The sequence below is a fragment of the Mobula birostris genome, chromosome 5 (genome assembly GCF_030028105.1).
Source record: "Mobula birostris isolate sMobBir1 chromosome 5, sMobBir1.hap1, whole genome shotgun sequence".
Taxonomy (NCBI): Eukaryota; Metazoa; Chordata; class Chondrichthyes; order Myliobatiformes; family Myliobatidae; genus Mobula; species Mobula birostris.
Window position 1 is genome coordinate 113293214 of NC_092374.1, and position 26128 is coordinate 113319341.

A 26128-nucleotide genomic window follows, 5' to 3' on the forward strand; every position below is an offset into this window, starting at 1 on the left:
TAAATTACAGAGAAAGATTGAACAAGTTGGGTCTTTATTCTTTGGAGCATAGAAGGTTGAGGGGGGCCTTGATAGAGGTATTTAAAATTATGAGGGGAATAGATAGAGTTGACGTGGATAGGCTTTTCCATTGAGAGTGGGGGAGATTCAAACAAGAGGACATGAGTTGAGAGTTACAGGGTAAAAGTTTAGGGGTAACATAAGGAGGAACTTCTTTACTCAGAGGGTGGTAGCTGTGTGGAACGAGTTTCCAGCAGAAGTGGTTGAGGCAGGTTCGATGTTGTCATTTAAAGTTAAAATTGGATAGATATATAGACAGGAAAGGAATGGAGGGGTATGGGCTGAATGCAGGTCGGTGGGATTATGTGAGGGTAAGAGTTGGACACGGACTAGAAGGGCCGAGATGGCCTGTTTCCGTGCTGTAATTGTTATATGGTTATATGGAAAGCTTGCCAATGTGGATTCAGAATTGGCTAGCCCACTTAAGACAAGGGTGGAAATTGATGCAGCGTACTCTGCCAGGAGGTTGGTTCAACCACACTTGGATTAGTGTTCAGTTCTGGTTGCCTCATTATAGGATGGATGTAGAAGCTTTAGAGAAGGTGTAGAGATTTACCAGGATGCTGCCTGGATTAGGGAACATATATTCTGAGGAATTACTGAGCGAGCTTGGCCTTAAATAATCCAACTACTCTTGCTACTTCATTTTTACCCATACAAGGTTTTTAAAAGAGTATTTAAAATTTTGATTTAATTAGTAAAATGATGAAGAAAACTGAGCAACTACAATTTGTTTTCTTTTATTTAAGCACTCAATTTCAACACAAGGGTTGTTTTCCGCAATATTTACAATTTCCAGAACTCCACAGCTAGCTTTGAAATAATGTTTTGCTTTATTAATATCATGGTCACTCCAAGATCTATTGAGAAGTGCGTACAATTTTACCTTACTTGGGAATTACATCTCCTCTCAGTTATAGATTTTATTGTCAATGCAAGCCATTCTACAAATATATAAACTATTTGCATAAATCAGCAAACATTCTACAGTAATTGTGAATACAAATGTTTTGCAGTTTGCTTTGAGCTTTTACTTTGAAGCTCAATGGTATGCCACATTTAAAAATAGCTCAAACATCTTAAAATGTAACAGGCACCATTTGTTTCAATTCTTGACAATACTGGAATGGAATTAACTCCTTTCCAAAACATTTTTTATCTGTTAATTTTAAAGAAATCGGTATCAGGACATTCTAGGTTGCTCCAATAAAACGTAAGGTACTTAATCTTCCAAAGTATAATTAGGATTAACCACAAGGTAGGGATCCTGTTCCAAAACTTCTTCGCCTTTTCCACTTTTCAGACTAGTTTCTTTCAGTTCAATCAAGATATGGTCCTTTAAAGAAATACAAGGTTCATAAAACACACCAGTTTTAGGTTTAGACACTTACTGTGTAATAATAAAAAAGTCTAATGCTTGAATACAATATAGCCATACAGAGAGTAGAAGTGCCACTAGTTAAATGCTTCTCCAAAAACAAATAATTTTTCAGCCATTACTTGGAATGGATGAGTACTTGTTAGCTCTGGTCTTTTTTTCCCCAAACCAGGAGCAGAGTTTTCAGTCATTGAAGTGTCAGCAGTTGAGAATTTCTGCACATTCAATTCTGATTATGGAAGTGTAGGACAGATGACCATATTTGTTTCTATTTTCTGCCTATATAAAGGGAAGCCCCTTAAGTATTGATAAGCAGAGGGATCTTGGGGTCCAAGTTTACAGCTCCCCTGCAAGTGGCTACATCAGGTTGGCATGCTTCCCTTTGTTTAAAAAAAGTCAGAAAATTATGTTGCATCTCGCTAATATTCTAGTTAGGATGCACCTGGAGTACTGCATTCAGTTCTGGTTGCTCCATTAGAGGAATACATTGGTAAGAAGAGCCCTTGGAAGGGATATATAAAGGGTTTACCAGGATGCTGCTGGATTAGAGGCCACGTGCAGGAAGAACAGAAGATCTGATAGATGCTTTTAAGAATGAGAGGCAAAGACAGAGCAGATAGCCAGTATCTGTTTCCCATGGCTGAAATGTCTCTTACCAGAAGGCATGCAGTTAACGAGAGGATGAGTTCAAAGGAGGGGTGCAGGCCATTTTTTTTTTTAAAATAGAGTGGTGGATGTGCTGCCCGGGTGGTAGTGTCGGTAGGTGTGAGGGGCACCTCGTCAAGGTGCTGCCCGGGTGGTAGTGTCGGTAGGTATGAGGGGCACCTCGTCAAGGTGCTGCCCGGGTGGTAGTGTCGGTAGGTATGACGGGCATTCAAGAGGCTCCTAGGCATATGTACATGCAGGAACGGGAAGGGTTATGGACACTGTGTAGGCAGAAGCAATGAGTTGATTCACTTGATTAATAATTAAATTAGTTTGGCACAATATTGTGGAAAAGAGGGTCTGTTCCCATGCTGCACTGTTGACTGTAGGCCCTGTGTTGTACTATGACAGTAGGTTTAATAACCAGCTTGTTTCAATGGTGATTGCTGGGTGCAGATGGGATCTCAACCATGATCCACTAAAAGCACATTCAATATTTAGAGACTGAAACGTCAGTAACAGTACTTTCTAATGTTTTTCTGAAACCTATCCAAACAAGACCTTACTTACATAAATCTAGATACTAATGGGCTTATCATATATTAGCTCTGTTAGATTACTGCCCAAATCAGTGATTTAGGTTAAAGCCATACTTAAACAAGTTATAAACATGAGATTCTGCAGATGCTGGAAATGAAGAGTCGACACTTCAGGACTGAAGAGGAAAGGGGAAGATGCCACAATAAAAAGGTGGGCAGGGAGGTGAAGGAGGACCAGTTAGAAGATGATAGGTGAAGAGAAAGGGAAGGAGGAAAGGCACCAGAGGGAGGGGAAAAAAAATATTGGAACGAGAAAGATCGATGTTCATGCCACGTGGCTGGAGGTTAACCAGGCAGAAGATGTTGCTCCTTCACCCTGAGAGTGGCCTCATTGTGGCAAAAGAGGAGGCCATGGACTGACATGTCAGAACGGGAATGGAGATGAGAGTTAAAATAAAATGGTTTGCCACTAGAAAATTCCACTCTTGGAAGATGGAGTGGAGGGGCTCAATAAAGCGGTCCCTATTTTATTTCTTGTTTCACCAAAGTACAAGAGGCCACCGGGAGCACCGGATACAATAGATAACAACAAAAGATTTGCAGGGGAAGTACTGGCTCACCTGGAAGGACTGTTTGGGACCCTGAATGGTGGGAAGGCAGGAGGGAAGTGGGCAGGTGTAGCATCTCGATCACTTTCAGGGGAATGTGAAAGGAGGGAGATTAGTGGGAAGGGATGAATGGGCAAGGGAAGCACAGAGGGAGTGATCCGTGTGGAGAGTGGGGGGGGGGGTAGTAAAGATGTGTTTGGTGGCAGGATCCGATTGAAGGTGGTGGAAGAGGCAGGGAATGACGTGTTTAATGCTGAGGTTCTTGAGGTGGTAGATGAGGGCAAGAGGAACTCTATCCTTGTCAAGGTGGTGGAAAGATGAGGTGAGTTTGTGAAATAACCAACTCAAATCAGTTAGATATTTTATGTAATACCCTGGTTACAATTTCTACTGCCATGCTGTAGAAGTTTATATTAGCAGTTTTCTGTAAAAGTAGTGTGCCATGTTGGAAAGTGTGTTTTGGCTCCAGCTAAAGACAGGGACACACATTGTCCAACTAAAGAAAGTGAGCCAGCCAATCAGGTTAGTGGGATGTGAGAGAAGGTTCTAGAGAGCTGTGGGGAAGGGTTTTCTGAAGGACAGTAGTTGGTTTCAGGGGCTTCTAGTGAGAGCTGCGGAGAAGGGAAGATGCCGCAGAATGCTGTTGGAAGGCAAGTTCCCATTTCACGAAGTGTTTGTGCAGATGAACAGCTCCAAGGTGCAAGGGTTAATACTCCCGAGAGAGAGCCAGTTTGCTCGAGATGGATTTCAAGCAAAGTTCTGAATGTGATGTGTGCTTTCATGCAGACGGTGGGGCTAGTGTTTGAGTAAAGACAAAGCTCATCCTGGAGTTCTGTGCACATTGGACTAGATTATCTGTAATGGGCCCTTTAATTTTTTTTAATTTTCTCTTTCCTGTTGACTGTTTGATAAAGCTGAAATTCGTAAATATACTTTCTTTACAATTTCATGCAGTGTACTATCTGTTATTTCTTGCTGATTGACAATTGTGTATGGGCAGTATGTCTGCAGCATTCGCTCAAATCAATGTTTCTTTAATCGGAAAATCACAACGTTCCCGTTTTATTGAACCCATAAATCACAGTGACCCTAGACGTATATTGTTTGTGAAAAGTGGCCTTCTCATTGCCGAGTCACATCGCTGTTAGCAGAGCTGGCTAACGAGCAGAGTTTGCATACGAGCATAGTGAGAAGGTTACATTTATCAATATCTAAATGGAAGTAAAAATCTGCCTGTGATTCGGAATCAGGTCTTCTAGTGACCAACAAAAACTGCTCACATCTTAAACATCCTTCAATAAATCTTCACTGGAAGGTCAATCATTTGTCTTATTTCCATTGGGTGCATCATACTGTATATTGGAGTTCTGTCATTATGACCTCTTTGCTGCTTCAAATGTAATAAGTGCAAATTCTATCGGCAATACGAAAATCAAACTGATCAGATTGAAATGGACAAGGTACTTTTTAAACTTACATAGTGAATAAGTCTGTAAGTAACTTTCTCAATTAACTTCTTTTTGTTAATTAGTTCTTCTTCTGATTCAATTTCTGATTCAACTTCCTTTAAGTACCAGTTAACAAGTTCACTCTTCTTCGGGGAAGCATCTTCATCCTCTGAAAATTGAAATAAAAAGTTTAGCTATGGAGTGCAGGCTTGGGTAAATCTAAGTCAGTAGCATATAGAACAACAATCGAATGGATCATCATCCTTCCTCGCTACATTATCTTTGTCTTACTTAATCATTAATAAAGCCTTTTCCTGATCATTTTTGACTAAGTGGTTTATAGAGTCCACTTGAGAAAGCTGCCCAGTGCTAGGAAGCTTAGAGGTTGCCAGAGTACACAGAATTAGTGGACAGTTGAGAAAACAAGCAGGTGAAACTATACTATGTTTCCATCACGCCTTTTCTATTTTCACCTGTAAATAGCGTGATGTTAATGAATTTATTTGGTGTGAGCAGTGTTTGAATTGGTGTGATTTGATTTCCAGGTTGCCTTCACCCAAATACAGTACAGAACTGTGCAATCAGGCTTGAATTTATGGTAAGGGAATTCACGAAGTCATCAAAACCCACTGAACTGATGTTTAGACTCCATATTTAGGTTTTTACCTATCTTAACCTCACTCTGCCATAAGCATCATGCTCAGATTAACAGCATCATAATTAGTGCAATTATAAGACGACCGAAGGATTTTGAATGAGGGAATTTATTTACTATGTGCTGGAACTTTTGAAAACATTAGGATAGGTGAAGTCCCTGGGTCCGGGTAGGACATACCCAAGGTTACTACAGGAAGTGAGGAGAGAGACTGCTGTGCCTTTGGGGTCATCTTTACATCCTCATGGGCCACAGCAATGGGATGGTGGCAAATGCTATTCCTTTTTCCAAGAGATAGTCTAGAAATTATATGCCAGCAAATCATACTTCAGGGAAGGGCAAATTATTGGAAAAGATTCTTAGAGTCAAGGTTTACAAGTATCTGGAGAAGCGTAGTCTGATTAGAAATAGCATAACTCTGAAGAGCAGGTCATGCCTTATGAGCATAACTGAATTCTCTGATATGACAAAGCACATTGAAGGTGGAGCAGTGGATGTGGTGTTTATTGATTTTAGGAAGGCACTTGATAAGTTTCCTCATGGTACGCTCGTTCAGTAAGTCTGGAGGCATGGGATCGAGGGAAACTTGGCTGTGTGGGTACAGACTTGGCTTAACCTATAGGAAGAGGCAGGTGATGGTTGTTGATGTAGTGAATTCTGCCTGGAGGTCAGCGATGTTCCATGGGGATTTGTTCTGAGACCCCTGCTCTTTGACATTGCCATAAGTGACCTGGATGAGCAAGTGCAAGGGTGGGTTAGTAAGTATGCAGGTGACATGAAGTCTGGAATTGTGGATAGTGTGGAGGGTTGTCATGAGTGAGATGCGGACGCTGACAGGGATGCAGAGCTGAGTAAGTAGCAGGTGGAGTTCAACCTGGAAAAGAGTGAAATGATTCATGCCAGACAGTTGAATTTGAAGGCAGAGCACAGGGTTAATGGAAGGATTCTGAGTGTGGAGAAACAGATGAATCCTGGGGACAACACCAATAGTTGTCAAGTTAACAAGCCAATCAACTTTGTGGCAAGAAGGGGCTTTATAGGAAGGATGGGCAAGCTTCAGTGATAGTGTAGAGATTTACCGGGAGGGTGCCTGCATGTCTTAAAAAGGATAGCATGAGTGGCTTTTCTCTTTGGATCAGAGAATGAGAGTTGACTTGATAAAAGGTGTACAAGAGGCATACAGTAGATCGAATGGATAGCCAGAGACCTTTCTCGCAGGATGGCAATGGTTAATACTAGGGGGAATAATTTTACGGTGATTGGAGGAAAGTTTCAGAGGCAAGTTCTTCCCCCTCCCCCACATACAGAGAAGTGGGTCTGTGGAACTCCTTGCCAAGGGGAGTGGTGGCAGCAGATGCATTACGGGCATTTAAAAACTCTTATAAGTACATGGATGACTGAAAATGGAGGGCTCTGTAGAAGGGAAGGGTCACACTGATCTTAGAGCAAGTTAAAAAGTACCTGTACAAACATTGTGGGCTAAAGGGTCTGTACTGTGCTGTAATGTTCAATGTTCTAATATACAGGCCTGAGTTCTGAATTGAGCCAAGGCAAATTTTAAACACTATTATACAGGAGCTTTCAAAGGCTGATTGGTCTGGGCTGTTTATGGGCAATAGGACCTCTGATAGGTGGGATGTTTTTAAAAAGTAAGATGGCAGGACTTCAAAAACTACATGTTCCTGTTAAAAAAGGCAAAGCTGCCATAGGTTGCAAACCCTGGATGTCAAGTGATGTTGTAACTCTGATCAAGAAAGGCTGCTCGTGTCAGATACAAGGAGCTAGGATCAATTGAATCACTGGAGATATATATGTGGAGGACGCTGTATTATAGACAGGTAAAAATCAGGAGGCAAGGGCAAGGAGGAAGATAAAGTCACGTTAGCAGAAAAAATTGAGGAGATGCTAAGTTTTTTTTTTGAAGGATACAAGGGAAAAAGTGTGACTAGGGCAAAAATTAGAGCACCAAGACCAAGCTGGAAATCTGTGTAACTGTTGGGCAGGATTGTCTATGATTATTTCTCCTGTTTTTACTGAGGACAAAGATGCCAGGGCTTCAGAACCTTGCAAAGTTAAAGGAGATGTTTTGGGACTTGTGCATATTACAACAGATAAGGTGTTGCATGTCACAGAGTATGAAGGTGGACAGATATTCAGGCTAGGCTGAGGAACTTCAAGAATAACATGGAAAGCAAAAGAAATTGTGGAACTCCCACTGAGATATTTATAACATTGCTAACCTCTAGTGAGGTACCAGCAGACTGGAGGATAACAAAAGCTGCAAGGATAGACCCAGAGATATACAAAATCATGAGGGCCTTAGATAGGGCGAGTGGTTTTTTTTTTCTAGGGTTGGGGAAATCAAACTAGAGGTCATCATTTTAAAGGTTAGAGGTAAAGGGTTTAGTACAGTCCCATAAAAACAGTATTCAGACCCACAACTATTTCCACATTTTACTGTCTCATTTTCTAAATTTATAATATACTGAAGTAGGATCTGATCTAAAAAAAATTACTATGCATCATGTCAAGTCAAAAGAAAAATTGCAAAACCCGTCAATTTACTAAAAATTAACAACCAACCACGGTAGGCTGAAGTATTCATCCCCTTTGTAGTTATTACGCTAACTTTCCTCAAGTGCAATATATATTACCTTACCAATTAACCCAATTTGATGATGGAGAAAAACTGGAGGATCACCTGTTGTCAATGAATTCATAAGAATACCCCCTTTTCTGTAAGCTCAATCAGTTATGCAGATTTTCAACAGACCAAACCAAAGTGAAGACAGAAGAGCATTTGAGGCAAATCAGGGAAATGATAATAGAACAGCACAATTCTGGGGAAGGGTAAAAGATCATCTCAAAGGCACTGAACAAACCTTGGAGCTCAGTGCAGATCATCAAGGAAAAAGTGGGAAAAAAATGAAACCAGTCACACTGCCAAGGTCAGCACACCACAACCACACCCCCCCCCCACACCAAACTTAGTCACTGGAGAATAATGGCACTTGTAAGAAAGTCTACTAAGACGTCAAGTCACCGAGTGAGCTGCAGAAGTCAGCGGCTACAACTGGAGATGAAGTTCATGGCTCCACAATCTTAAGGACTTGCACAAAAAAGGTACTATGAAAGAGTGGCAAGGAAGAAGCTCTGGGAAAATAAAAATTTACAAAGCACCATGTGGAATATAAAGATGTGGAAGATGGTCTTGTGATTGGATGAGACTAAAGAGCAACTTATCGACCTCAACAGTAAGCAGTATGTGTGGCTTAAATCTAAGACTGTGCATCAGCCAACACCGTCGCAACTGTAAAGTATGGTGGAGGTAGCATCATGCTATGAGGATGCTTTTCAGCTGCAAGGACTAGAAAACCGGTCAGGGTTGATAGGAAGATGAATGCTGCTAAATACAGAAGTGTCCTGGATACAGCTAGCCCAGAAAGCTTAAGCTGGGGAGAAAGTTCATCTTTCAGCACAACAATGACACAAATCACACTACCAGAGGCTTCAAGTGAAGAAATTTGATATACTTGAGTGGCCCAGTCAGATTCCTGATCTTAACTTGTTCAAACATCTCTGGCAAGATTGCTAGACTAGTGTCCACCACCACACCCCAACTAACTCTTTATGACCTTGGCCAAGTGTTGGTGGTCATTGACCTACTGCGGAATGAAGTTGGCAACGACCAGAACACCTCCCTGATGGTATTGTGTGATGGAAGAAAATCTGCTTGTATTTCTCAGCATTGAGGTTTCCATTAATTCTGACCAGAGCGCCAACTCCATTTTCAGAAATGCAGCCTCAAACCACCAGCGAACGCCACCGTCCTTCACTGTCGACTGCAGACACTCATCCATGTAGAGCTCTCCAGCTCTCCTACAGACAAGCTGACTCCTGCTCTAACCAAATTTTCAAATTTTGATTTTGTTAGTCCAGAGCACTTGCTGCCATCGTTCAACACCTAGTCCTTACTTTTGAGCGTAGGGGAGCTCTTGGCTTTGTTTCCACTTTGGAGGAGTGGCTTTTTGTCAGCAACTCTTCCATAAAGACCACTTTTGACAAGACTTCACCGGACTGTAAAGGGGAGTATTCAGGTTCCAGTGGTTTTTGTGAGTACAAAGCTGATAACAGTGCTGGACTTCTTCCAATTTAGAAGGGACATCAGTTTGACGTACATCTTGTCAGCTGCACCCAGTTTCTGTGGCCAACCACTGTGTTTCTGGTCCTTAACCTTGCCCATTTCTTTGTGTTTCTTCAGAAGATCTTGGACAGCTCATCTTGAAAATCTTGTCTGTTGCAAAATTTCTGCTTGGGGACACATTGCTGATGCAGGATGACCACCCTGTGTCTTGTTGCTATGCTCACTCTTGCCATGCTGTAAGAACTGATGATTTAAAGGCTAAAATGTCCAATCTGCCGCACCTTCACCTTCTAATTTGGTTGTCCTTCTTCCAGTTTGATTCCTTCTACATGTTTTAATTAATCAATTTAGTTCATTCAACTCATTATGTCATTGATCATTAGCACCTAGGCTATATACCTACAAAGTAATTAAGTTTTTTAATATAAAAGTGGTCCAACTTAATGTGTTACTTCCATTAATGAAACAAACATTTCTCTGCAACATTAATTTTTTTTGGAAAACAGATGTTTGGAAATCTAAAATTTGCTCTATTCTACTGACACTAATACAGAAGATAAAAACAACTAAACAAAATTTATATAAAATATTAGGGTGCCTAAGACTTTTGCATTGTATTGCAAGTACACTGTGCAATTTAGCAATGACAAGAGTCCATTACCACTGACCTCATGTGAAACATAACATGGCTTCAACCTCTCTGCGGTACCACCACCTTGTTGTGGTGAAGAGGCTTGTGATTCTAAGAACCCAAGACCTCATATTAAACACAACATGGTTGTCAAACTATTATCTTAAATATCAAATGCTGCTATTCACTTTATCATTTCAGATTAAATGCATCTTAAGCTTTCTTTAAATGATTTGTTCTAAAAAAAAGATATAATTCAAGAAGAAAATGACAGATCTTTTGTGTTTAATGAACAGCAATTTAAGTTTGACATGGAGTTGATCCTCCTTGTTGGTATCAGAGCAAGTCAAATTCCTGTAATCTGAATCTCGTTTAAAAATTCAAATTCAAGACAGTGATCAAATGACTCTTCTAAAGCAATGTTTTAGCTACATTATGCAATGCATGTCAGAATTATCTACAATCTTACCTTCTTCTAATTTGCGGAGATGAATGACCAGAAGATTCGAAATCTTGCGATACTCTACAAAAGACAGTCTCATTGTGGATTTTGGCACATCCTCCTTGGTACTGTCTTCGGAATGGCCATCAATACCATTTATCCCATTCGGAACATTGGCATGTCCTGTCAAAATGGTAAAATAAATTTAAAGTTTGCTAGAATACTACTGCCATTACCATATCGAATTACTGAAATCTAAGCAGTATTTTCAGGTTGCAAGGAAAATACTTAAACATCACATCTCCATCAAAGAATCCAGAGAAAACAGGCAGTGCAAGAAGTGAGATGAACTGTTCTTTGGTGTTACCGGTGATAAACGTACAAAAAACAGACCACAATTACAAAATATAAATGCCAACTGTGTTGGCCAAATCATATGCACTTCCTGTTGGTAATCAGCAAAATTACAGTACTGGGAAAGCAAGTAACTGGCCACATTCCAATTAACCAAAATCATTGAGAAATCAACTGAACATAACCAACACTATATCAGAATGTTCTCAGTAGGATTATTTATCAGAAGACAGTATCTTCAAAGCAGATGATATCTGAAGTTTTGGAGGATGCCAGTTTTATAGGAATCATAGTTCTGAGACTGTCCGGACTAGGTATGTTTTATCTCTCCATACCTCAAATCCACAGGAATAGGCACCAGGTCTCTCAACCTGCCCACATTGAGCAAGGTCATTGCTGGCTTCAACTTTGTTCCAGTTTTTTTTTAAAAAGTCCTCAACCTCTTGATTTTTCAAATGCCTAACTCCATGTCAAATATTTCCAATCACGCCCCAACCAACCTCTGGAGTGGAGAATTCCAATAGGTTACCACTGTCACTGAAGATTTCCATACAATAACTGATTTGTTTAGCAGCTAGAAAACACTAATCCCAGGAATTAACCTGATGAATCTAGTTTGGACTGTATTCAATGCTACTATATTATTTTTAAAGTTGAGGTCACCAGACTGTTCAAACTATTTCAGGAGTGGCTTCGCCAAAACGCTACTATTTGTAACTATTTGCAAACTCCAACTACTTCAAAATAAAAGGTTAAATTATTGTTTGCCTTAATTGTGTTGGACCTGTTGGCTCTTTTTGGTGACCTATGCAACCAAACAGCTAGATCCCTGTCATTCACTCAATTGCTCTCTCTCCATTTAGATCATCTGCCTTTTTATTCCACTTGATAACCCACAATTTTGAGGGGTTTTTTTGAACAAACTATTTACATGCACATATTTAAGAACCAATCAAATGTGATCAGTAGATGTGCCAACATTTAAGGGCTTTTAATACAAATGAAAGCTGAGATTAAAAAGAAAATGTTACCCTTCTGCATAATAGTGCACAGATTGAAAGAAGAAAAATAAATGGATAAGAGCATTAAATCTACCGTATTCATCAGTCACTGAAGGAGATTGATACACAGCCTTTCAAAATGGAAGACTGTAATAAAAAATATTCACATTCATTTAGATTTACATTAAGTTTCAATCCTACAATTAAAATAGCATACCATTAATCCCTTCATGGATTTCCTGTTCCATCTCTTCCACTCCCTCATCATCATGGTCAAAATTTACATCTGGAGTTTCCACTCTAATAATTGATTTGTTCAGAAGCCGGAAAGCTTCTTTGACATGCTTGGGTTGAACCTATAAAGACACAAGTAAAAATATACACAAAGAATCTGGTAAACTGATTGATTGTTTTGTCACACATGCATCAAAACATAGTGAAATGTGTCTTTTTGCATCAGATCAAATTTGCAAGGCCTGTGCTGGGCAGCCCACAAGTATTGCCACACTTTTGGTCCTAACTGTACATCTTTGGTATCTGTAGGGACAGAACTGGTGCACTCACAGGGAAACCATGTGGACATGAGAATGCACAAATTACTTATGGACAGTGGATGGAATTGAACCCCAATTGGTGATTGCTGTCATTGTAAACACTATGCTATACTACCTTGCAATCTGCCGATTTGCTGTGGGTAAATATGCAATCTAGAAATTTTTCTGCAAATGTATAATTTACATGCATATAGAATTACAGTCTGTATAAATATTGTGATTTATTTCCAGGCCACTTGTGGCCAGTGGCTCCTTGCTATGCCCTCAGCTTAGAAAGCTGCCTTTATTTACGCAACTGCACCTTGTAGTTTTCAGATCAGTCACTGCCTCCAAATTTCAACAGAACAAGCTTTGAATATTGAATGGTGCATGACCAAATATTTTAGGAGTTACCAAACTTTTTCATGCCATCAGTAACCGAGGGGGTCTGTGGACGCCAGGTCGGGAACCCCTTTAACCCATGTCTACAATAATCACGATGCCAATCCAATGAAATCCTTTTGCCTGCAAATGGTCTGTATTCCCCTACTCCCTGCCTAACTCTGCAATCAGGATCTATTTTCCAGTGCCATGTCAAATAGGCTGCACATGATAACAGATAGATTAGTAATCTTGCTCTGAGGGTAGAATGACTGGACAATAGTAACCAAAATGATAAGTCATGCTTTTCTGGCCTGATGCAAGAGCAGGCTTGGGAATTAGAGCAGCTAATGGGTCCTCTCAGACAATAAGTTTTATATGTGCATCAATATTACCTCATCACAGCAATGCATTCTAGCCATGGATTCAGAAAGTCGAATCATGCTCTCCAGCTGACGTACTGTGATTCTCCATGCTGATTTAGTTATTCCAGATCCATCCCTTTGACGGAGTCGCCTGTACTGTTCCACAATGAAGTCTTCCGATTCCTTTGAGATCTAAGTTATACAGGGCTTGATGAGACACACCTTGAGCAACATGCATTCGATCTCCTTACCCAAGAAAGTGTATATTTGTGTAGAGGGATCACAACAAAGGATCAGTAGGATGGTTCCTAGCATGGCAGGACTGTCTCTAGAGGAAATCAGGCCCATATTCATTCAGGTTTAGAAACAACAGAGGACAACTAAATTAGTAAAATTTGCAACAGAGTGCGTGGCACTAGACCAGAAGGTCACACTTTCACGTTGCAGATAAATTTCTTCTCAGGATGAGTAAATTCTGTTTTCCTCAGACCCTGGATCACCTAAAGCATTTTCTACCACCAATAACTGGAGGCCAAGTCACTAAAAATATTTATGGATGGTTTTGGGGAGATACTGGAAACATGATGTTGAGACATACGATCAATCGCATCACGTTAATACAGAACAGGTTCAAAGGATTGACTAGACTACTGCTTTTCTTGTGTACAAAGTAATATTGTCTTCATTAAATAACTAACCTTAGGCTTGAATTGTCTTGCAAAAAGCAGGTATCTCCTGATATCATCCAAAGAGTAGATTCGCTCAATGGATTCTTGTATTCGAGAATGAAGATCCACTATGCGCCTGGCAATTGCGTAATCTGTTACCTAGTTAGCAAATTATTCATTGGGTAAATTTCTTCATTTGCAATGTTTTAAGAAAAATAAGCATAAAAACATGGTCAATATTTATTCCCACCTCATTACACTCATCAACTAGAATGAAGAACAAATCAAATCGAGACATGATTGGGGCTGTGAGGTTTACATTTTGTTTGAGAGATTTTGAACGATCATATCGTCCACCAACTGGGTTTGCAGCAGCCAAAATAGACGTCCGGGCATTCAAGGTTGCCTACATCAAGAAAAGTAATGGTATGGTTTAAAAAAAACACAATAAAAAAACCTTCCTTATAAAAACACTATGTTCTTGGCTAAAGCTGTGTACTCATAAATTTTACCATTTCCATATTTAAAATGCAAATACAAAATGCCTTTCAGCAAAGAGTGACAGGATATTCCGCACTGAAATTTTAATGTGTTTTTTAAACAGTGACATTTTGAAATCTTGAATTCTCAAACCATCAAGTTTACTTTCCCCATAAAATCCAATATCACACCAGTAGTTTTCCCTGTGCTCAGTGTGGAGACAATATTTTTCAGCCCACAAAGCTGTGCCAAACATGCCCCTATCTTAGAGCTACCTAGGCTTTACCCATAGCCCTCTATTCTTCTAAGCTCCACATAGCTATCCAGGAGTCTCTTAAAAGACCGTATTGTTTCCACCTCCACCGCCGACAGCCCATTCCACACACTCACCACTCTGTGTAAAAAGCTTACCACTGACATCTCCTCTGTACCTTCTTCCAAGCACCTTAAAGCTATGCCCTCTCGTGCTAAGTACCTCAGCCCTGGGCAAAGCCTCTGACTATCCACATGATCAATGCCTCTCATTATCTTGTACACCTCTATAAAGTCACCTCTCATCCTCCGTTGCTCCAAGGAGAAAAGGCTGAGTTCACTCAACCCATTCTCATAAGGCATGCTCCCCAATCCAGGCAACATCCTTGTAAATCTTCTCTGCACCGTTTCTATGGTTTATGTTTGATCAAAAGTTCTAAGGAAGATTAAATTATTAAGTTTTTCAATAAAGTACTTGGATGAGAAATGAATAGGAATAATCAACTTCTATCACGAACAGAAAAAAATACCTATTTACAAAGAAATTTTATGCGCTTTCACTATCACCTGTTGATATAGAGCCAACTACTGTTCATTCTTTAAGAAATTCTGCTTACAGTAAGGTAGCAAGAGTATGAATTAAACAACCTACTTTGACTCCAGCCTTTGTGATAGAAATAGTCTGCTGCTCCATGGCTTCATGGATGGCCACTTGATCTCTTGTATCCATTTTATCAAATTCATCAATGCAGCAAACACCCTAACAGAAAGAAACAGACAGGTGAATTCAATGACTTTGCTCAGTGAAGACTACAATAATTTTCAGCAATTATGATCTAAATGTGTTTAGTAATGTTGTACAAGCAATTTTAAGAAAAAAAATTGACATCCATGACTCAGGGCAAGTTTAAGAGTACCAGGAAGGACATGCATCGAATCACAGGATTTGCCATTTATGGAGGGACTCAGAAGGTCACGCACCATCTATGGAAAAAAAATGGACAGTTAACACTTCGGGTCGAGACCATTCATTTGGACAATCTAGTCCAGATGAAGGATCTCGACCCGAAATCTTGATTGCCCAATTTTCTCCAAAGATGGTACCTAAGCTACTGAGTTCCATCGGATTGTGTTGCTCTAGATTTCAGCATCTGCAGTCTCCTGTGTCTCCATTCATTATGTTATGCTGGTTTTACAATTTAAATAACTGAGGGCCTCTTGTGGCAACTGCCCAGCATTGCATCATACTCTGGGCAAATAAATGTTTGAAGATACACATCAGGGACGACTAGGGTTACCTCCCCTTCCCCTCCTGTGCAATTTCAAAATCCATCAAGATACCAAAATGGTTATTATTGGAAGTGGACTGCAGTAATAAAGTTAATAAAGGCGCCCTTACATTATCAGCAAGCATCAATGCTCCAGCTTCAATGACAAATTCATGTGATTCTTCATCTCTAACAACCGCAGCCGTCAGACCTGCAGCAGTACTAGCCTTGCCACTTGTGTACACAGCCCGAGGACTGAATTCTTCCACGTGCCTGTTTTACCCAGAACAACATATTGGTCATGCAATTATCTTTAATTCACATATAATAAAACAAAAATAGTTATATGCCAATCTTTCATAGCAACATGCTATTTAGAAATATATTCACTCCAATTACCCCTGGTTACATTGGCAATATCTGTTTGGGAGCTTTTTGGCATTAAACCTTTCATGCTAGATAACACTGGCCATGGGTAAAATGGAACACCAGAACCACAGCTGCAAAACCATATCTTACACTGCAGAATGAAACTGCAAAAAAAAGTAGTGCAACCTGACTGAATTGCTGTACTCTCCATTCTCCTACCCTACTTAATCAAAATACACAAAATTAATTATAGAAGACTCTACATTACAGGTGCATAGCCTGAGTGAAACCTGCTGAGAGGGCACAGATAAGTTTTCAAACTGCGTTTATTCAGCACGACTTACTTAAGGAATTGGCTCTTGGCTGTGCTTGGATCACCAACAATACAGACATTAATATCACCACGCAAAGAAGTACCCTCCATAGTCGTCTTTGGAACTCCACCAAAAAGCATAAGCAGAACTCCACGTTTTACTTCATCATTACCTAAACAAACAGCGGCATTAAAAGATTAAACTGAAAAATTACACTAGCAAACATTTTAAAAGTCTAAGTTACAAACAACACAATATGTAAGTCTGCAGAATTTGTTTGATACTACGTTTATTCAACTATTTTTGTAACAACCACCTGAGACAATTTCTGAGATTCACTGAGATTCAATGACCCAAGAAAAGCTCAATCCAAATCATGATAATGTATTTTGCAAATAACTTTTGAGAAGTGTTCGAAATGCTGTTTCTTACCATGAATAGTGGGGAAGAGGCTTGTACAGAGATTGTGATACAGGTTCTTATCCTGACTCATTTCAAACACCTTCTCCCATTCCTGAACAGTCATCTGATTTTTAATACTTTCTGCAGTCTGCTCTTCTTCCCTCATTTCTTTGCCACCAAACTTGTTTTTTCCAAGAAACAAAAGCAAGAGTTTTTAGTCAGAAAGAAGATAGACAGTCTACATTATGGAGATAAATATTAGTATAGCACTACAACTAAGGTGACAAATAATCAAAGTTAATTTCTTATATTCATTTATAGACATTTTAAAAATGACCGAAACTCGGGTGTTATTAAAAACTAATCCGATTTAATAAGGTCTAAAGTCACTATGTGGACAAAAAGTGGCATATAATTCCGGAAGCTATTTCTTACTTTTCTTTTATTAACCATCACCCTCCCCCCCCAAAAAAACTATTAACTTCTATTAACTTTAGTGTATAGAGTTAGGAGCTCAGATCTGATCACGATCATAAATTAGATGTAGCAGAAAGAAATTAACAGACTATCATGTCTTGATTTCAAGGGAACTTTTAATCAACTTACACCATTGAAATTCATACTTCCATAACTTTGGTCAGCTTACCACTAGATTTTGGAATTTAGTTATGTTAAAAAGATACAAGGACAATATCTTGCCCACTACCCAAAGCAAACATAGAATTAATATTTAAAATTTTAGTTTAATACAATCAGGCACTGTGCTGCTCTTAAAAAATAACTTGTACCATTAAAACTAGGGTACCATAAACCATTCAATTTAAATAAGTATACATACTCGTGGATTTGTTTGTGCCACATGACATGCCAGAAAAGCCAGTTTGTAGGACAGGTCACGAACACCTAAAGCACGAAGACCTCTAACTCCTTCTGTTTCGTACCCATCAGCTCCCTTGACCCGAGAGCCAGTTTCAGCACGGATACCTGATGAAACAAAACTATTAACTATGTAAAAAGAACAATATTCTTGCACAATTATTGTTTTAGACTGCTGTTGTAGTAGTGAATATTTTTTATTAACAGACTTGTAAACAACCATAGGTAAAAGGGTAGAGATCAATGCATGGAACTATAGGTATGACAAGTTTTGTAAAACTTACAGAAGCAAGCTACACATTACCATGTTGTTAACTCCAAGCACCATCTTTGGTACAAACTATAACCACAATTAGAAGTTAGACATCAAATCTACACTGTGCTACCAGGAAGAAACTTAACTACTGCAAATTCATTACCAAGGGTTAATTGTTGATACATTGTGCTAACAATTTTAAATGTTCAAGAAGATCAATAACAAGCTAAAATGTTATGGTAGTAATGTTCTACTTTGTAAATTTACTAATATAAAACAGAAGCTGCAAAGATAACTACTGAATAAGGTGACTTGTGTTGTGGATATAAACACTTCAAAAGATTTCTCCATTCATCACGGGGTTGGATCTTCTTGGATTTGCCATCATAGTGACTTGGGCTAGCCGTGAAGAGCTAGCTCTCTGCATACTCAGAGCAATAAGCCCATAGCTAGCTGGTTTGGGTGGCATACTGCAGAGATCCTGTCTCTGACAGAAAGACAGCTCGGTCTTTGACATTCTTGGAATTTTGTCTATCTGATTAGCCACACATTAAATTCAGCCCCTAGGTTCTTTTTTTCTTATTTTCAGTGCAATTTCTGATCTAATTACACCCAACCTCATGCCACAGGATGAATTAGTAAGGAAGCTTTTTAAAGTTTTTAAATCTAGCTGATATCCAAACATTTAAAAATTAAAACTGACAATAGTTTTGAAATACGTTTTCATAAAACAGAAACAAAATAAATGCTACTAAAGTAAAATTTCTTACTATATCAGTTGAAAATTCCCAGTGAATGGAACAGTGGAGAGAGGACATTCCCTAATCAAACATCCAACAGGTCTAAAATTGAGCTTTGATCAGGGAGACAATTCTCCTGAAATAATCCAACAAGATGGGACTCTAACTCCACTTCAAAAGCACACACAACGCCTGTCACTTAGAAACTCATTGACTCCTGAGTCTATTTCAATCCAGGAATTACTTCCAATCAAATATTTTCTTTTATTCTTCACTACACTTAATAATTAAGTTTAACTAAAATTTTGTTAATCTGCAATCTCATCCAGGTTAAAAAGAAAACAGTAGAGCATTTAGTTTCAACCAACTTCCAATTTATTGAATACCTGGTGTAGCCAGCTGAGATACATCAGGAACCACAATAAGCATCCCTGTGAAGTCACATCTGTCACCAGCCTGCGCAGATTCCACAGCTTCTGCACGCAGGATAACTTCCACACTACGGGGAATACTACCGCGGGGTAGCTCAGCCTGGGTTTCTTGGATACGAACCTACAAAGCAAGGCAACCAAATGACAAACAAGCAACTTAATTATTTTTTTTTAAACCATTTATATTACAGTACTACTGCACTGTGCAAATATTTTAGGCACCATAGATTTTTTTTGTATAAATTTTGTTTCAGATGTTTAGTTTTGGTCTGCTGCATTAGTGTGTCAGTAGAAAACAGCAAATTTTAGATTTTTGACATTTTTGTTCCAAAGGACTCCTATTACATTTTCAGTTTAAATTTTGGCCCTCTGTAGCTATAACAAACCAGACAGCAACAGCAAACTAGACAGTGCTGCCAAAACTTCATCAGAGTTGAAGATTAGCTTTGTCACATGGACATTTAAACATACATGCATTCTTTCTCACTGTACCCACACAGTGACGGGGGGAAACTTATAAAAACTCTTCACAGCCAGTGGCAGAAATTGAACCATGATCATTGGTGCTATAAAGCATTACACTAATTGCTGCACTATGATGCCACCCATAATATGACCACTAGTTTTCTTCAAATAATAATGACTTGGACATGGCATGCAAGTCATAACTCATGTACATTGTAATAGCAAGAGTGAGAAAAGGCAAGAAAAAGCAGAGGCAAGTCTGAAAAGGGGACAAGTAGAGAGACATGAGAGTATATATTCACATTCACTGAAAGCACTTGGGATTCCGGGTTAAAAGAATTGAGGGATGGAATACAATGACAAGGAGATTACAATAAAACATGGGTTCAGCCACAACTGGATTGCTGCGTCAGGTTCAGGACCATAAAATTCAAAAATGATCTGAAAGTCTGAGTGGGTGCAGTAGAGATTTATTAAAATGATTCTAGGGACACGTTATTGCAGTTATGGAAAAAAACTGTGAAAGCAGAGGCTACTGTCTTAAAACAACGAATTAAGAGAAAATCTGACGGAGGTACTCATAATCATAAGGAGCCTCCAGACAGAATAGAGTAACAAACTACTCCCATGAAATTTTCCCTTATTAGCATCACAGGATTCCTTTCAAAGAAATCTGATCATTTTATCATATAACAAGCAAGAAATTTAAATTCAAGCTTCATCTCACCTTCTGAAAGTCAACAAATCGTGATTTATTAGTATCCAACATAAATCTCCTCCTGTTGGCACATACTGGATTTCTGCAGATATTAGGCTGTGTATACTTGAACTGCTGCTCGACATCCTTAACCACCGTTTGACAATCGAGGCACATAAATGTCCCACTGACCAGCTCTGGGTGAACAGGATGGGTCCGAACAACCTGTCCGCTAATGCGTAGCAGAGTTCCAATCCTAGCTGATGTTAATTCCCGTATTCTAGATTACATAAATTGGTTGTTTTAGTATTTCATTGTCCTTCTGTATGATTATCAGCATGATCGCCTCTAAACTACTATTTGTTATATTTCCATGAATTAGGTAGGATTAACTTTGACTACAGTAATTAGATAACCATACAGCCTCTGAACTTTGGTGGTTTGGAATTGGCAGATTTTTGACATTGCATATTAATTCCAATAACACACCAACAGTTTTAATTCACTGTTAAAATATTACACTAGTGTAATATATTTTCCATTGAAAAGGTGCGTATGGAAACCCAGCACATTCTTCCTCCGCCCCCACTTAAAGTCAGTGGAAGAACTGATTAAAGAACAACAGGTATGCTACTAGCAATGAAAGCAACACATTAATATTCCTGGATTTCTTACTAGGAAGTGAACAAAAATTCGTATCTTAGAAAACAGTCTTAGAAAATGTACCCGGTGATGTGAAAATACTCTAAATTCAAATCCTGCCAGTCCTTAAACACCTGCTAGTCATATATAGCCAATTAAGATTAAACAAAACTCATGAAAATTAAATAGGTAGTGCTGAAATCACATTTAAAAAAAGACAAATGCAAATTTAAAAGATGCTTAATCTCACAGACTTTCACTTAACTTCAAAAAGAAGATCAATTTCTCTTACTTATGTCTGGCTGGCAAATCCTGAATTGCTACATAAAACTCCTTGTTTTGTGGAATATTTCCATGGTCTCTAGCAAAATTCCGAACAGCACGGCATAGATGTGGGTAGACTCTGAAAAGGAAAAAGATTTTTGACTACTGAAGAGAAATAAATCAGAACCTCTGTCTCTGGTAAAATATTCAAGATGTGTATGTTGAATTGCAATTTGGTTTTGTGACTTTACCCATGGATTTCCTGAGAGGCGCATTAGCAGATGGTCAGCTGGGCTTTCCTACTTCAATACAGCAAGCTAATTATCTTGATCTCTAAAGAGTTTGCAGTCTCAAACAAAGTGCAACATGAGAACCAGTATTTAAGTTTATACGAATTTTAACATGGATTAATTTATCTTACCTATAAAATTCCTCCTGAATGGTCGTAGCTAGTTGCTGGTTATATTGCTCTAGATCCACAAAGCTTACAACAAGTGTGTTCCTTTCAGGACGGATTAACTCCTCAGCATCATGCAAATATTTAACTTCTCCATCACTGTTTTGGAATCTGAAAGAAAGAACAGTTCATTATGAAATCAAAAATGCAGATTTCTACAGTGTAGTCACTTGTGGAACGGTAGGCATTTTTTGCCACTAAGATCTACACATTATCAATTCCATATGTTACACAATTTCATTAACAATGCAAAAACTCTAATTACTCCTAATAGCCTTGTGATTACAGGGGAATGAATGCAACTTAAAATGTTACCACCATTAAAGGTTCACCACACGTGATGCAGCAGGATTTGGCCTGAAGCAAGTGGCCTTGAATCATTGTCCCATTGCACCACGACCCATTGTATCATAACATCAGGTCAAATAAGAGCAAGAAATGTTCCAAGGGTGCCACAATAAATACCCTTGACAGAATTAGGAAAAATCAGAGGAAGGAATTCTATATCCATCACCACGGGTGGCACAAAACATCACAATTGAGAATCCAAAAGGTCACAGTTGGACAGACCTACGATATTTTGTATTCAACTCAGCACCAGACAGACATGGAAACTATTTGATGATATCCTCACCAGTCTATTTGTATTTCCATCCATCCTCAACTGCATTAGTAGAAGGATGTGCAAAGTAGCATTTTCAGATTTGAACTTGCAAATTTGAAAGCCAGTATACTTTCCCTAAACTACTTTCAAAGTCCTTTTGTCCGTTTTACTCTATCAGTCAATATGATCATGGTTGATCTAAGATGGCTTTAAATCCTTAAGTGTCAGTTCCCAATCATCCCTAATTCCTTGATCTTTCAAATGTTTATCTGTCATCACATTTAATGTCTCCACTACCCTCTAGGCAGAGAATTCCAAGCATTTACTCTGGGAAGCACCACAGCTCAGTCTTGTTGTAACTATGTTCCCTTGTTTATATCTCTCCCACGAATGAAAACATCCAAATATCTATCCTGACTAGACCCATTACAATCTTACAATGTTTTTATTAAAGTGACCTCTCACTCTTCCAAATTCCAAGGAATACCTATGAGAAATTGTTGAGGCCTCAGCATAGCACCCTTCAGCAGTCCAAAATGATGACCTGACAATGATCATCTCAACCTGCAGCTAACCAAAATATTACCAGTTTCCTACACTACCATTTTGCACAATAACTTTTTATGTGGCACCTTATTCAAAGATTTCTGAAATCCAAACACACTACACTTAATGGCTACACTTTATACAGCTTGTTACATCCACAAAGAGCTCCAGAAAATTTGTCAAACGTGTTTTTCACTTCACAAAAGCACTTCTACAAAACCATCTTACTTTCTAGATATCCTGCTATTGCTTACTTTAGCAATAAAGCATATTGCTTTATATCATTGTATATTGTATATCATGGCATAGCACTTTCCCAGTTACAAAAGCCACGCCATCAGGCCCATAACACCAGATTAAGGATATTTTGGCAGGTGTAGTATCCTCACTCCCTCTCAGCTGGGTCCACTGCAACGTGCAACACTTAGCAACACACAGCATGCCGAAGGGGAACTCGGCAAGTCAGGCTGCATCTCCAAAGGGAAACTGGCAGTTCACCGTTCAGTTAGGACCCTCCATCTGGATTCAGATTGCAGCATTTGCAGTTTGTGCTCCCATCTTTCACTAGTACTGTCTCACTGACAAACCAGTTTCTCTCTCCATTCTCCTGGCAACTTAAAGAGTGGCTATATTCTAACTTTTCTGAAACCTGCCGAAAGGTTTCTCGCTTCACATATGTTGCCGGCTGAGTGTTTCAGCATTTCCTGTTTACTCTCCTTAGTTAATAGAGTTGTGGGAATTATCTTCACCGGGAAGACCCACAGCAGAACAACAGATTAGCGATGGGCAGCACACTCTGGTTTATTCAGAGCTTTTCATACGCGACAAAACCAAAATATAACGGATACAAAATGTCCAAGAACGAGTAGAAGTTTAGATAATTTTATTTGTGCTCAAACTGGTTGTCCGCCAACATGAAGCACGAACCAGTGGGTGACTCGGGACCATGGTGCAAAGGCACCGGCCTCACCAGTCCCGGGACAAGGCCAACAACTCCGGCCCGACACAGACGCGGTGACCGGCCCCGGGGCCTCTGGCCCGCCTCCCCGCTCGCTTAAACACTTACTCCTCTAGGAAGTCCTGGAAGAGCTTCTGGCATTTGTCCGCTAGCTCATCCTTGACCTGCTGCCCGGCAGCGGCGACCACAGCCTCCCCCAGATCCATCGGCCAGCACCCTCACCACCACCGTACACACTCGCCGAAAATGCCGTGTTTCGCGCCACTGCGCGTCACGTGTCCTCGTTCCCGCCAGCAGGCACCCAATCCCCTCGGCTGGCTCACATCATGTGACCGTCCGCCCCCCCACCCCGCAGGAGGTGGGGTTTTGCAAGTGGTGCCTACGGCCAAGCATTGATAACCGCCTCTCAGCCGAACAGGAAAAACTATTGTAAAGTGGTAGCCAAGCACCAACTATTGTCATAAAATAATAAACAAGATACTGTGGGTCAGACAGCATCTGTCGACATTTAGGGTCCACTTGCCTCCAAAGCTGCGGCATGTAACGCTGCAGGAGATGCTTTATATTGCTCCAGAGTCCAACCTCTGCAGTCTTGTGTCTCCAACTGCAACAGTATCAGAATCAGGTTTAATATCACCTGCACAAGTAAAAAAAATATTATCACCACATACAATCCTTAAATTCTTCTGGGGGCATCCTCAGCAAATCTGTAAAACAGTAACTGTAAACAAACTGCAGATGCTCACAACAAATAGCAATAAACAATAAGCATGAAATAAACAAGATAAACAAGTCCTTAAATGAGTGTAGCTAGCCCCTTTTGTTCAAAATCCTGATGGTAGAGGGGTAATAACTATTCTTGAACCTGGTGGTGTGAGTCCTGTGGACAGCAGTGAGAAAAGAGCACAGCCTGGGTGGTGAGGATCTTTGATGTTGGATGCTGCTTTCGTAGGATTTTCGGCTTAGGGGCATTGTTCCCATGCCGTCAGTCAGCACACTTCCCACCACACATCTAGAGGAGTTTTCCAAGGTTTTCAATAACATGCCGAATCTCCGCAGACTCCTGAGGAAACAGAGGGGCTGTTGTGCTTTCTTTGCAATTATATTTAAATGATGGGTCCAGAACAGGTCCTCTGAGATAGTGACACCCAGGGAATTCAAAGTCACTGACCGTCTTCACCTCTGATGATTACCGCCACATGGACCCCTGGTTTCCCTCTCCTGAAGTCTACAATCAGTTCCTTGGTCTTATTGCCATTGAGTGAGAGGTTGTCATTATTACACCACTCAGCCAAGTTTTCAATCTCCCTCCTGTATGCAGATTCATTACCCCCTTTGATTTGACCCACAACAGTGGTGTCATCAGCAAACTTGTATATTGTTGTGGAGTTGTACTTAGCCACACAGTTATAAGTCAAAAATTTGTTGTTATGCAGCAGTATATTGCAATACATAATAATAAATAGATTATATATAACAAATTAAATAAATTGTGCAAAAAGATAGAGAAAAAATAAAAAGTAGTGAGGTAGTGTTTATGGATTCAATGTCCATTCAGAAATCTGATGGCAGAGGGGAAGAAACTGTTCCTAAATCATTCAGTGTGTGTCTTCTGGCTTTTGTAGTGTCTACAGGCAAGCACCGACACTAATGTAAAGTGATGCCTACGGACAAGCAGCAATGGCTGTTGTAAAGTGGTGTATTTGCCCTAGCACCAACATAAAGTAATAAACAAGATACAGAGGACACAGTGGGTCAGGCAATATCTGTCAACAATTCAGGTCAATCCATTTCTTTCCGTAGATGCTGCGTCACCCATTGAGCTCATCCAACAGATTGTCCTTTTGCTTCAGGGTCCAGCATCGGCTGTCTTGTGTCTCCAGCAGCAGTAGCGTTAACAGCCAAGTTTCAACTAGTGCTTTTGGCCAAGGTCCAACTGCCATGAAGGCTTCTATGGCTAAACATCAACTCTGTGGGAATGGCTGCTCTTAACAAATAAAAGGCAGAGCAGGCCGTGGACCACAGGCTGGCAAATGGGGTAAACCAAATGAGTACTGCATGGTAACCACACATTCAGTGTGCCGAAGGGCTGGTTTCTATGCTGTTTGAATCTATCTGTGGGCCAATTCTGTCTCCAGGGGTTCCCAAAAAGCTCTTGCACAGAGGATCTTTCGCATGGAAATTTCAGCTTGTTCATAGGTAAATTGTAAAGCGACCTTGAAAAATCAGAAACAAAAAAACTGGAAATCAAAGAT

General features: G+C 39.8%; 1 protein-coding gene across 1 annotated transcript; it reads right to left on the minus strand.

Moving 5' to 3' along the window:
* Nucleotides 1-796: 796 nt before the first annotated feature.
* LOC140197316 (DNA replication licensing factor MCM6-like) lies at nucleotides 797-24144 on the minus strand. Its single transcript, XM_072257271.1, has 17 exons — nucleotides 23982-24144; nucleotides 21730-21876; nucleotides 21337-21447; nucleotides 20433-20682; nucleotides 19196-19361; nucleotides 17776-17921; nucleotides 16968-17118; nucleotides 16566-16707; nucleotides 15984-16125; nucleotides 15237-15344; nucleotides 14103-14258; nucleotides 13883-14011; nucleotides 13215-13376; nucleotides 12123-12261; nucleotides 10578-10733; nucleotides 4708-4847; nucleotides 797-1396 (listed from the first exon to the last, which is right to left on the minus strand). The coding sequence occupies exons 1-17, from the start codon at nucleotides 24077-24079 to the stop codon at nucleotides 1283-1285; spliced, it is 2457 nt and encodes an 818-aa protein (XP_072113372.1). The 5' UTR covers nucleotides 24080-24144; the 3' UTR covers nucleotides 797-1282.
* Nucleotides 24145-26128: the final 1984 nt, after the last annotated feature.

Bases quoted from the DNA above. Each gene is read 5' to 3' on its own strand.
- LOC140197316 (XM_072257271.1), bottom strand. From the start codon at position 24,079: ATGGATCTGGGGGAGGCTGTGGTCGCCGCTGCCGGGCAGCAGGTCAAG. The intron at 21,448-21,729 runs GTAAGATAAATT...TTTCCTTTTCAG, and splicing joins ATTCAGGAGGAATTTTATAG to AGTCTACCCACATCTATGCC. The intron at 14,259-15,236 runs GTAGGTTGTTTA...TTCTTGATGTAG, and splicing joins TCACAAAGGCTGGAGTCAAA to GCAACCTTGAATGCCCGGAC.